Source organism: Lasioglossum baleicum, chromosome 3 (assembly GCF_051020765.1).
Source record: "Lasioglossum baleicum chromosome 3, iyLasBale1, whole genome shotgun sequence".
Lineage (NCBI taxonomy): Eukaryota > Metazoa > Arthropoda > Insecta > Hymenoptera > Halictidae > Lasioglossum > Lasioglossum baleicum.
Window position 1 is genome coordinate 12,686,756 of NC_134931.1, and position 14,304 is coordinate 12,701,059.

The 14,304-nt window shown below is 38.4% G+C and overlaps 1 protein-coding gene across 3 annotated transcripts in view; it reads right to left on the minus strand.

The window, feature by feature from the left end:
• Positions 1–5,725: 5,725 nt before the first annotated feature.
• Positions 5,726–14,304, minus strand: part of Sap47 (Synapse-associated protein 47kD) — a 159,520-nt gene continuing 150,941 nt past the window's right edge. For all 3 annotated transcript variants that reach the window (XM_076447702.1, XM_076447699.1, XM_076447700.1), the window contains one exon: positions 5,726–14,040. In XM_076447702.1, coding sequence (XP_076303817.1) covers positions 13,859–14,040 — 182 coding nt within the window. In that variant the 3' untranslated portion in view covers positions 5,726–13,858. The remainder of the gene's footprint in view (positions 14,041–14,304) is intronic.

Here is a 14,304-nt window from a genome sequence, read left to right on the forward strand (position 1 = left end):
TCAAGCGCCGCACAGTGGGACGAATATACGAGAACCCGCGATATCGACTAAAATTTGAAGTTTGTTATAAGGCTTTGTGATGGCATACACGGGGTGTTTCATAAATGGTACGCAAAACTGTAGGAATAGATTTCTAATGCTTAGAGAAGAAAAAAGGTTATATCAACATAGGTCCGGAAAAGATAGTTTCTGAGTTATTAAAGTTTTCATGCCACAATTCTCATTACATCGCCTTACTTATGTTTACGTTATCGAGGTGTATTATTCTTGTTTACAATTTATACTTTATTTCACTTTACCGTACGTGTGTCTAGAACGTTGAAACATACTGAGGTGGACATATTGAACATCTCCTCTAAGACGATGTGACGAGAATTGTGGCACAAAAACTTTAATAACTCCGAAACTAATCATTCCCGGACCTATGTTAATACAGTAAAGACGCCATATTTGTCAGCGACCGCGTACGCGATAGTTGTCAGGTGCCTACCCACTCCACTGCCGGCCGACGCCGCAGGGCGGTGATGATTGATCTCGGCTAGTGATGGGCACCATCGACTGAAAACTATCGACTAAATCGGTAGTAGCAAACTACTATTTCCAGTCGACTGATTAAACAAGTTTTAAACAATCGACTAACTATCGAGCTATTGGTTGAATTTTAACGACGGGAGTTTTGAATAGATTTTAAAAGATTTACTCACTAGCATTACTCACTTACATTCACTCATTAGCGATATCGAATAATTCGTTCAATGAGCATGTGTATGTGACATAAATAACAATCATACTACAAATATTATACAATTATTACATAACAATACTTATATATTGCATTTATGGGAATAAAATATTAATCACAACCTAAAAAATAGTATTTTTATAATTATATCTACAGTAATTCTTCAATCGGTGTCCAACAGCCGTGTTCTGCACGGACGTCGCGTCGGTGGTCCTATTTTTCAATCATATAATTATTTTTTAACGTTATAATTACATTATAAAAATTATTTATACTTCAGAAAACACGAAAGAATGGAATAATGCACAAATTCGCAGCATTTTATGTTTTTAACTATTTAAAATAATTGAAAATATCATGTTCTTCTCTAGCATCTGTCTCATAATATGGCCTTTTACCTTACGTAGACGCTATTTTTTTATGACTGCGTCTACCGCGCCGAGACTTCAATCGACCAGCCGAACATATGTAGAGAAGGACAGAATGAAATAGGATCGCGTGGCCGAAGCGTGTCGCCGTCGCCGACACGGTTTAAAGGCCCGTCCGTCATCACAATGTAATACCAATATTTAATCTTCTTTATTTTTCATTATTTTTTAATGAATTTTTCTAATGCAAAATGATACCAAACACGATATAATTTGAACTGTATTTACTGGTTTAATCGATGATGAAAGTTTCGGTCGCAAGGAAGGACGGTTTTAAAAAAATAATGTCGGTATGCGATAGTTGCCCATGCAGAACACAGGCTGTTTGACAAGAATCGCGACTTTACTGTATAACTGTTTGGTCTTCTCTAAGCAGTAGGAATCTATTCCTAAAGTTTTGCCCACCATTTACAAAACACCCTGTATACTTGCTCTATTGCACCTTGACGAGTGTAATTTACGGATAGCAAGTTGAAAAAAAATTTTTTTTATGGGTTTATAGGCGAAGAAAAAAGATTCCAACAAACGTGAAAACGCAAAAAATTATTACAATAAACGTGAACTGGAAGGATTAAAAACTGTGACGAATTTTTTATTCTCCCGTCTATAAGACCCACAAAAAATTTTTTTGTTAATTTTTTTTCATTTTTAAAAAGACTGTCGAGCTTTGCCAAAAAATGGGCTTCGTAGACTTTTTCCTTTGGTATTCTGTAAAAAAAATTCGTTGCGATCACATCCGGCGGGGTGCGACTGCGGCCGGCATTTGGGTTTGAAAAAGTGGCGGGAACTCCCAAATAAGCAATACTGCTTTTAATATTGCCATAACTGACACTAAAAAACTATAGGATATTAAAAATATTGTACATCCAGTTTTTAGCGAATTTTCTAAATAAATTACTCATTTTTTCTTTATTTAGAACATTTGGAAAAACATTTTTTGACTTCAGATTCGTATTATATACTACTGAAAAACTGCTAAACGCGATGTCCAGCATTCCGATACAATCGTCCCACTGTGCGCCGATAGCCCCGCGGATGGCTTGCAGATGTAGGGGTTGTGACGGGGGACTAGGATTGCTCTTTTCCTTGCATGACCAGAAATTTTGCCTTTTCCCTATGCAATCCAGCAGATTTGGACCAGAAAATGCCAAAAATCCAAGTTTCCATCTTAAAAGATCAGTGATTCAAAAGTTATGAATGTTTAAAGTTGAGCAATTTTTAGTGTCTATGTTATTTTGCATGTTATTCTATGTTATTCGCTAAGTGGCATCACTAGCACGCGCTGATGTCGATTACGTAAATTCCCAAGCGTAGTCGGGCCCGATCTAATCTCCAACCAAATTGGACTGTACCTTCTTTTTGAAATCCCGTATGGCGGCACTCTTACCTGTCAACAGCTATCAAAAACACTGAAAATCGCTCAATTTTAAATATTCAGAACTTTTGGATCACTATTTTCCTAGTTAAAGTTTTTCGTTAATTATCGCCTAATATTAGTTATTTTAATTTTTCATTAGTTTTTAGTGCTAGTTTAAGTGGTAAAAATGGCAAAGGGCAGAAGAGTTATGTTGACTATGCAAGAACGTATGGATTTTCTGAAGGATTTGGAGACATCCTCTGTTACAAATGTTGCTGAAAAGTACAGAATACATCTCAAGACAATTAGACGAATACAAGAAAATGTTGCGGAGATCAACAACTTCGCAAACAAAGGAATACTGGAGAAACATCGGAAAAATTTAAGATCGCCGACGCATGAAGAGTTGGAGCAACGGTTGTTTGTGTGGTATACGGAAAGGGAAGTCATAGGACTTGCTGTGCCGGATACGCTACTTCTAGAAAAGGCAGCTGAATTGAAAGAATCGGGATCCTGCTCCAATTTTAAAGTCAACGAAGAATGGCTGGTAAAATTTAAAAGACGTTACCACATTCGAGAGGTTCACATAGATGATGAAACAACTAGTGCCGATCAAGATGGAGTGAATTCATTTGTTAGTGATTTCCAAAAATATATTCAAGAAGAGAACATTAACTTGGAAAATGTTTATAATATGGACGAAACCACGTTGTTATGGAAAGCTTTGCCATTGAAAACCTTAGTCTTAGTGCCTGAAGCTGAGGAGTGTATGAGTGTCGACAAATTGCGGAAAGACAGAGTGACGATAGGGGTATGCGCGAATGCAACTGGGACTCACAAAACGATGCCTCTTGTAATTTACAAGTTTAGAAAACCAAGGGCTCTAAGACAGTGTAATGACCAACTACCAGTTGTTTTTAAAGCTCAAGCTAATTCATGGATGAGCCAACGTTTATTTATAGATTGGTTTGAAAACTATTTTAAAAAAGAAGTCCGTAGATATCAATTGGAAAATAGCGTGAGTGGAAAAGTTATATTACTTGTTGACAATTGTACAATTCACCAGTTTCCGAGCAACTATAAACACGACGAAAATTTCGAAGTGAAATATTTACCACCCAATATCCAACCAATGGATCAAGGAGTGATCGAAAAACTAAAGAGATGTTTCCGAAATAAACTGACACAGCACCTAATTGCAAAAGGATATGACATAGAGGAATTTTACAAAAAGTCTACGATCAAAGATTGTGTACTTATGATTAACGCATCTTGGGAGGATTTGACATGCAATAAAATAAAAAGTTCCTGGAAGAACATTATTCCGAACATTAAAGAAGAGACAGAGGAAGATGCAATAGCATCTGAAATACAGCAAGATTGGTTACGCATTTCGGAGCAAAGCGTAACGGTCGAAGACATAGAAAATTATTTAACTGCATGCAGTGAGGAGGAACGGAGGTTGTACAGAACACTTGAAGAAAGGGCCGTAGCTGGAGGAGATCAAGAAATGACCCCAGAGGAAGGAGATCAAGAAATGACCGCAGAGGAAGATGAAGAAAGGGCCCCAAAGAAAGGAGAGCAAGAAAGGGGCGCAGAGGAAAGATATCAAGAAAAAGGGATCAAACTACATCCAAGTGTAAGAAAGGATTTTGAGAATGCTTTTAAAGATTTCGAGCGTCTGAAAAAATACATTCCACGTTCGGCACGATGTCACTTAGACGGCTTAAAATTAAAAATCTTAGGTAAGACAATTGAAATAGTTAATTATTAATTAATACGTCGTATTATTCTAAGCATAACACGACATTTTTTTAGGTGATACAACATCAAAAGAAAGAAACCTCTCGTAATAAATATTGAAACGACTCATTTTACATAACCAGAACAATGTGACAAATGTATCGATAAAGATTGTATAAGAAGAAAGTTGTCAATAAAAATGTTAACATCGCATTGGTATTTTATACAATACAGTAAACGATACAGTTTTTCTTTCTCTTTCACTCGCTATCCTTTTCTATGTCCTACAGTTACTCCATACCGTCAATTAAACCACTACATATGATACAATTGAAATTATATCGTGTTTAGTGTCGTTTTAATCAGAAAAATGCTACAAATGAGTTGGTGAAAGTCCCATAAAAACTAATGCAAAATAAAGAAATTTTTAAATTGAATTAGTAGTGGTTCACACCGATATACCCGACCCGAGATCAGGTTACGCATGCCGCGTAACCTGTTTACACTGCTCGGCGACCGAGGCAGCTCGAGCTTCGCGGCCCCTGCGGCGTTGTTCCTCAGTGGAATGGGTTAACAAGGGAGAGTGATCGTAGCAGTGCAGCCAGATGGCATCCAGACGGATGTCATTCACTCTCTTCCTTTTCCCTTTCCGCTATCCCATTCCAGTACCATGAGCACACTCGAACGTCCCCCACTCACTGATGTGGTATCGTGGTACCGTCGTATTAAACCATATGTACCTCTACTATGTGACATGGTACGCTGAAGTGTGTAGCGCGCGAGCGCGTTGGAAAAGGAAAGTAGGGGCAACAGTAGGTCATAGTGGAGGTATGGTGTAGTACCACTTTACCACGATTCTGGCATCACTGCTCCCACTAAGACCGTAGACCACGGTGTCCGTGCCGTAGATTGGTCTGGTTTTCAGAGAGGGGGTAAACTGTATTCCCTCGATTTCCTCGTTCTGGCTGCACTGGATCGTAGAGACCGTCAGGGATAGAAATCGCTACTTTACTGTAAATTGTACATGTTTCTCCCACTTACCTTTGTGGCGATTATGCAGCAGATTCTACGTACAAGGAAGAGGCATGATTGACAGGTACAGTAAATCCTCTATCGACGCAAAAGCCTCGGGGAGGTTCGTTTGCATCGATCGTAGAGGGATACTATTTGTTTTAGCTTCAAAAGCCGAGCCGAACGTAGAGGACAGCGCGGTTTCTTTCCCATACGCTGTCCTTCCTTGCGCCCGACACGTTAATCGTCAATTAATCGCACGGGCCTTTGAACTGTGCCGACGACTGCGACTCTCCACGTCGTATTAGTAGCGGTTCACAACGATATACCCGAGCCGAGATCAGATTACTACAGTGGAGGGGATATTTTTTTTGCGTCCATGGTGTAGCACCTTGTCGCATCGATAGAGGATTTACTGTAGTATGAATATACAACACCACCATATTTTCTTCCAATTTTATTTCTCACAAGGTACACGACCTTTATTGTTACATTCCGCAATTATATTAATTAATTTTTTAATAGTTCCGGAATTTTAATGTTTCCGCCCTTACACTCTCGGTAGTTATTCATTAATATATTATCATACTTTCAATGGAGTCAACAACATATATATTTTTTTTTATTTATTTTCATATGTATATATGTATATATATATATCATTTATATATACGTATCGGGTGTATGTTCAATCGTTACGAGTGAATGCACTGTACCATAGGAGCTTTATTACACAATTCACAGAGTCGTTTCGAGATAGGGGGATTGCCGAAGTACACCATATATTATATGTATGTAGATGTATATAGAATGATTTCGTTTGGCCATGGAATCATTCGTTTCGTCTCGAATCATTATATTTTTGATGTTAAGTTTCATTTCGTCAGAGAGAAAGACGTTCGTTCGTCGATATTACTAGATCCAGAATCGGTACTTTTTGTACATCCCGTCATCGTTTGCAGACGATGAAGGGGGTCTCGTTTGTTCGTCGAAGAATGTACTTTCTCGCGTCTCAGTCGGGGTAAGAGGACAGAAAAATCTATCTCGTCGTTTCACGAGCTTTTTCAGTGAACAGAATCGTAGAACAGATAATAGGTCGCCAACGAAAGACTCAACGGTCGCGACAGAACTTACAGACTCCGTGTGGCTTCGAGAAATACACGATTATCGTCTTGGGAATATTATTTTTAATCACATGTCTGTTCGTTCTTCAGGGATGGGCAAAATTTTCAGTTCGGATCATATACTTCGAATCGCGAATTTTTATTCCGAATTATTCGGTCTTTCATTTTATTTTTGTCTGTTCTTCGATATCGTAGCGCATTTTTAAAAATTTGTATTCATTCCGAGTTTCTGATAAAAAGGATAAGGTCTTTTCGTATTCGAATTAGACCAAAAAATGGAAATGAAGAATTTGAAACGAATACACACAATTTGTGAGTTACGAGAATTAAGGAATTTCTAATAACTGGACTGCGGATTTTCATACAGAATAATAATTTTTTACGTAGAATATTGAAATAATTAAATTCTCTTAATGAAATCCGTAGTCTACTAATAACAATATTTTATGTACAATTTCATTCGTGAAAAATAATCAGAATGTTTACTCGAATGAACACGGGGATCTGTATCGGTTTTGTATTAGTTGTTATTTGTTTCGGTAAAATTTTGCCCATCCTTCACCGGTTGTAGGCAGACGCGCGTGTCTCGGTCTTCCATCGACTCCGATGAACTTAGGCCCGAATCATTTGCGACACCTTAACATTAATATAATATATATTTGTATATATATATTTATATTTAATATAACATGTATACATCCACCTAACGACTAGTGCGAATGAAAACACTTTCACAGCGAGCTTGGGTGAAAAGACGCGCACGCGGTGAACCAGCGCGTTGAGTTCAGAGTTAAGTATCTCTCGAAAAATGATCTCCTCCTTCCGGTTCAGTTTTCTTGTTGTTTGAAGCGTTCTCCGCTGGACGAGAATTATGCATCTCTGAATAAGTACATGCTCGCAGTTCGGCACTCGGGAAGAATCGACGAAAGATCTGGACTCAACATAGTGGCGCACACAAAACGAACGTCTCGACGGGATGTGCAACGATTTCGCTTGCAAATGGTGTTTTATTTTGGCTTTTCTTTTCTAACTTTTAGGTGGCCGAGGCTGGTCCACAGCTCTAAATCATTACTCTGAAAATCAACATACGCACGTTAACATAGACACCTGTAATGCGTTTTATTCTGTGGTTGAGCGAACTTCAAAAATACTGGAAAAATAGATCCGGCTCGTTACGTTCATCAGAAATCTCGTTTTCAAGTTTGCTTTCCACAGTGGTTTCAAATTTAAATATTCCAATACAGAGTAAATTGAACTTGAATCGTCAGAATAATGGTTTAACAATTTGATTCATTCAACATTCATTCAACAGGTTCGCTGCCACCATAATTTCGCAATTCACTTAAAGATAGTTAAATCAATCTTATATACACTGTTGTATGAAGTATACACCATAATATTTAGAGATTCCACGACTTTCTTCTACTAAATTGTCTCTAAATATATCATGAAAGAGGTAAATCGCGTTTAACAAGGAAGATAAGCAGCGAAATAAATGCTGGTAGCGAATGTATTCAATCTGATTTAAGAATAATAGCAGTTAACAGAATACCTTCTGTTTTAAGAGACCTATCCTTAGCCACCCTCAAGTTAAGGCTCTCGACTTTCGTTTGCGCAACAATTCCTCACCCCTTTTCTCTGTACATCAACAATTAAGGATTTCGTTTCCGTTATCCGATTGCCAGTTTGTCCACGCGAAAAACACCGACAGCCTTCGTAACGGTGAAGCGGGGTTGCATCACTCTTCCAGAAACTTGCCGAAACTTTAATTCGAGTAATTTTGAACAACGATCATTTATACGTAGGCGGCGACGTTTCATCATGGCCGCGGTTTTCTCTCGATCCACAAATTGTTGTTTTGACCCAGTTCCGATGTTCACAACGGAACTTATTGGACGGCATGTCGCGCAGAGAAAATCATGTCGAGGAAGTGTTGTTACTGTCTGGAACGACTGTAACGTGGCTCTAACGCTATCGATTCGCCGACTTTTTCTTTCATGCCCTGTATCGTCGTTATTCTATCCTCACTGTTGCTCATGCCGGTCTTTTTTCGCGTGGATCTGGCAATCTCCAATCGTATACACAACGTCAGCGCGGTACAACAAATTGGCGAGTTTAACAAAAGAACGATGCAAAGCTGCGCATCCACCAAAGGGGAAAACCGTCGCTTCGTAGCTCACTTCTGTGAAACATCTTTTTTAACGTTAACAGAATACATAATACTTGTACGAATGTTTCACTGAAGGAACAAAGAAATTAGCTAGGAATATTTCTGTTGAACCGTTCGTTGATATTTCAGAAATTAAATGTTTACTTTAAAATGTTTTCAACTTATCATTTTTCGGCAGGACGTTGATTTAAGAAACTCAGGTAAACTTTGCTCTCTCGTGTTTCTTTGGTGAATGCGGAGCTTTGCCGTCGACGCAACATTAACAATATAATTATATAAATATTTTCCATCGATCTTTACAAACTTCTTTCACCGCGTGCACCGAGGATGCACGCGGGACGTTGCGGGGCAGATCGCGATCGCTCGAGTCGAGTTTTAATCTTTGGCAAAGTCCGCGATAACGAAGACAAAAAACACCCCCGACCATTCGGGGGCCGGTTTTTAAGCGTCCGACCATCGAGTGCGTTTGTAAAAATAAAGCCGACGATACACGTCGATCCGTTCGAAACGGTGTCCTTCGGCACACGGCAGTGTAACAATGTCGGAAAAGTCCTCGATCCTTCATAAAAAACCCGATGAAGACCCGCTGAAATTTGTTTCTCTCGATTCTTTTCCCATTCTCTACGTAATCGAAGTGTTCACAATATTCCGTAGCACAGTGCATTTCGAGTATGTTTTGTTCGTTTACATTTTTTGCGTCGTCGTTTTCAAGAGTATCTTTAACGATCGGTATTATTAAAAACGAGAGACGTATTGAAATTTGTCACTTCTTTTTTTTTTTTGGGTTATTATTATTTCTCTTGTAATTCTTAGATCGTCTTCGCGCGGCCGAAGACGAGTCGTTCTAACAATTGACATAAGTGTGGCGTTAAGGTTCGGTTCCCCCTTCTTTTTTGTCGTTTGTTTTCGTTTTCAAATTTCGTGTGCACACCCGTCCACCGTTCGCTAGATCCACAGATCATCGATGGATGGAATCGACGGAGGTTCGAGAAGCGAGATCGATCGGCGACGAAATTGATGGTTCTACCAGCGGGCTCGCAAAGACCCACTCATTCCCTCTGTCAGTCTTTCTCTCCCATTAGTTTCTCTCTTCTTCAGCATCTTCAGCGTGCTCGAGCCTCGTAAGAACGCGTGATGTTGAGACACCGAAGAAAAGACGAAGTTAGGAGGAGACTTTATTTCTCTTTTTTTTCGTCATCTCGTCTCCTCCTCCCTTTCATCTTCTTTCTATTCAACAACCGTCTGAGACAACCTCGCCTCCAACCACTTGCCGGATTTTTCACTTACCCCTTTGTCAAACCTCATTCCCCATGTCGCACGCTCAACAGCCACGCGTTCTTCACTCAAATGGTCGTATCTGTACTTGATTGTCCGATTAATCGACTAATAGGCTATTGACCGAGTTTCTAGGGATCTTTGTGGATGTTGCAGGAGCGTTTTGCGGTTCAAGGTAACCTCCCTCTCAGCGGGAATCGAATTACTATTTGTCTTCGACGTTGTCGTGCACATATTGTAGATCATTAAGCGGTTGAAATTAAATCTCTCCTGTACAGGATAACGGTACACTGGAGACTTATAGTTTCGGAGCTGAGGTCTCAGTAAAATTATATTTCAAATTTCATAGAAATATAAATCAGAGACAGTTTGATTGTTCTGTAAGTAGATTCTAATTTCAAATATCAATAGAAATTAATCAGAACTGGATTCTCTCCTGTACAGGACAACTGTTATTGTATTCCTTGTGATATTACGATAAGTGATGCAATATAAACAGGAGGTCCATAATTTCGGAGCTGAGTTGTCAGTAAAATTATATTTCAAATTTCATACAAATATAAATTAGATATAGTTTGATTATTCTGTAAGTTGATATTAATTTCACAAAGATTCTATTAATTAGAACAAAGGGTACAGTATAAGGTGGTCAAAAATGGCCTAGGATCAAATTGTAAAGCTAATGGACCATTGGACAAGGCATCAAGAAAAACTATATTGTGTACAATTTTAACGCTATACTTCGACAGGGAGGGTGGGTATAGGATCAAATGGAAAGACTAGTTTTTGACCTATTTCTTCTACTTACAAGGAGAACCCCCGCTCTGTCCCTCACGGATTTTGTTCAGACTCTACAGAGTTATAGATCTCGTTCTCCTGATTACGAAAATACCCCATTATAGGCGCAGACGCTCAATAGTTTTCGAGATATTTGCAATTAAAGTTTCATAACAGTAAAATATCAGTTTTGTTCAGATTTTTACCAAGCAGTGGTGTGGTGTAACAGCAGCGAGCTGAACTGTTACGCCGCAGGCCCGGGTTCGAAACCTTTTGAGGTAGATTATTTTTAATCGTTTTTTTTTCATGGAAAATGCATTTTCAATGTTAAACAAGTTTTAAATAAAATATTTTTATTCGCTAAAGGACTAATTGAAAATGATACTTATTATTTTATAGAAGAAACACTAGATCTATTACTACATATTTACATATACAAAAGATAATAATTATAAAACAATAATAATAATAATAATAATAATAAATAATACATAATACACAAACAACAAATATAAGAACAACACATACAAAACACAAAATGGAATAAATATGAAAAATACAAAACACAAAATGCTACGACTATAAAAAGAAACTGACTGACGAACGAAATATGCATTTGGAATTTGAAAGATGCAAGAGGCAGAGCTAGTATCAAATCTCACGATAACGTCAACAGTTTACCGAAAGTTCTAAAGAGCGCAAGCCCCATAGCTCGTTGCCAGATCGTAGCCAATAGATCTCTACACCGAAATCTTCGTCGACTAACATTACTGTCTTTTAAAATAAATACCATTGTTGCACATAACAAAAATTATAAGTATTTGATTTCTATATTTACTCTACGTAACGTATATTGTTTATATTATACAAGCTACAGGAAGCGTGATGGCAAGCCACATTAACCGCTCTGATTACTATTCATTGCATTTATTCTATTTTGTATTTGTATTCATATTTATATTTGTTGTTTCTGTGTGTTATGTATTATTTTAATATTATTATTGTTTTATAATTATTATCTTTTGTATATGTAGTAATAGATCTGGTGTTTCTTCTATAAAATGATAAGTATCATTTTCAATTAGTCCTTTAGCGAATAAAAATATTTTATTTAAAATTTGTTTAACATTGAAAATGCATTTTCCATGAAAAAAAAAACAATAAAAAATAATTTACCACGAATGGATTCGAACCCGGGCCTGCGGGGTAACAGTTCAGCTCGCTGCTGTTACGCCATACCATTGCTTGCTAAAAATCTGAACTAAACTGTATATATTTTACGGTTATGAAACTTTAATTGCAAATATCTCGAAAACTATTGAGCGTCTGCGCCTATAATGGGGTATTTTCGTTATCAGGGGAACGAGATCTATAACTCTGTAAAGTCTGAACAAAATCCGTGAGGGACAGAGCGGGGGTTCTCCTTGTTAGTCATATGCAAACTTCCGAAAAAATCTCACCAATGCCAAATACCCAGAGACATACACTGTAATTAATTCAGGTTTTTAAGTAGACCATCCTGGTCGAAAAAAATCAAGAACCTCGAGAAAAATCGTAAAACGCAGATTTTGCATTGAAGGTTCAGAGCGACATCATTTATATGTTTACAGTACCAGTGTACAGGTATTCTTCATGAATTTTATTCGGATCTTTGATCCAAACAAATAAAAACCGCTTTTTTCGGCGCATTTCCCGCGAAAAATTAACGTTTAATGGTGCTAATATATACAAACAGAATATATGAAATATAATAACTTTAATTTCACATTAGATTTTCGCGGAGAAAATGTCGAAAAAGTAGTTTCACCACGGTACACCTAAAAAGAAATCTGTAAAAAAATTCATGAACAGTACTTAAATCTATATTCTGATATTTTAAAAATATAAATGATACCGCTCTTAAACTCCAATACGAAATCTCCATTCTCCCATTTTTCCCAAGGTTTTGTATTTTTCACAACCAGAATATTTTACTTAAAAATCTGAATTAATTACAGAATATGTCTCTGGGTATTTGACATCTGTTAGATTTTTTTCAGAATTTTCGCATACGACTATATAGGAAAAATGGGCCAAAAACTAATCTTTTCCATTTTACGCCATAACTACCCTCCCGGGCGAGTAGGTTTAAAATTTTACACATTATTTTTCTTGATGCCCTATCGAATGATCCATTAGCCTTCTAATTTGGTGCATATTTTTAGAAACAATAGGTGTACATAATTGCGTCCTAATAACATTCAGATTACAAGACACAAGGAAATTATTAACAAAATCAATAATCTGAGACAATTGTTCGGTTCTGGACAAAACTTCTCCGGGGAAGTCCAGAGATAAGATGAAAGTTCGGAGTGTTCCACTGATGTCTGACATAAGCTCCGAAACTTTTAAAGCTTTCCCTACCGTGTCCTACATTGGGGTAGGGCACGGGTTTCGTGGAAGTGCTATGCGTGGGCACAGATAGGACCAAACTTGTGTGGAGAAGTCTCCACGAACGAAAAATATCGAGATATAATCGTATGCCGAAGAAGGACTCGGTGGCCTTGAACAATGACATCATCTTACTGCGACTGAAGGTTTCAAACATTTCCATCTACTTCTCTAGTTCCCTACAAATCTTAAAGTATTCAAACGATATAATGTTAGAGGTAGGTTCGTTCAGCGATCATAAAGACTCACCGAGATATTCAAATAAGAATCTGCTCAGCAAGTATAGTTTCCTACAAATTTTAAAGTATTCAAACGATATAATGTTAGAGGTAGGTTCGTTCAGCGATCATAAAGATTCTCACCGAGATATTCAAATAAGAAGCGGTATCTGTTCAGCTACCTTGAACCACAGAGTGCTCAGATTACAGTTCGAAACTCTTAGGATAAGATATGTAAACAATACGATAAGAAACTCATGCAACAACCTTAAACAAAAGTCTTTCGCTCGGGCGTCTCTGGTTTTGCGCCGACCTCGAACATGATCGATCTTACAAGCAACGGGGCTTCTCTTCTGGTAGCCTTAGTCTAACTCTCTCTCTCTCTTTCGATGAAGATGCGAAGAAGAGAGGAGGAAAGAGGAAAAAGAAGAGGATCGGAAAACGATCCTGCCGCTCGCAATAAAGTCGATGAATAATAAAAAATACAAAGCCGGCCGCGCTGATCTCGCGCTGTCCCCTCCAGGATCTCAATTGAGACGCGACGAGATCGTCTCTAACCGGTCACAAAGAGGATCTCCCCGGCTCACTTGAGCTCCTCATCGTCCTCGTTGGCTAGGAGGAGCTCGTCGATCTGCTTCTGCCAATCGCCCTTATCCATCGCGGCCGTATCCTTGGCGGTCGCCGCGACGATGTTTTTATCCTCGTTGCTAGTTACTACCTCGTAATCCTTCAGCTCGGCTTCCAATTCGCGTTCCCAATCTTCTTCTGCGGAGATTCACAAGCAGCGTTGTAGCTATTTTCAAGCGGGCCACGCGGGGTCGGTTTTCTCGTATTCGCGGGGGCGCGCGTCGATGTGTGTCCCTATTGTGTGTGTCTGTATTTCTGCTCTGTTCTGTGTCCGTGTGTGTGTGTCTTTCTCTCTTTCTCTTTCTAGAGTGTGTGTGTTTCGTGTTAGCAAAGTGTGCGAGAACGCGCGAACGAGAATCATGGATCCGTACACACGTTGGCACCAGCCGAGGTTTCAGCCTC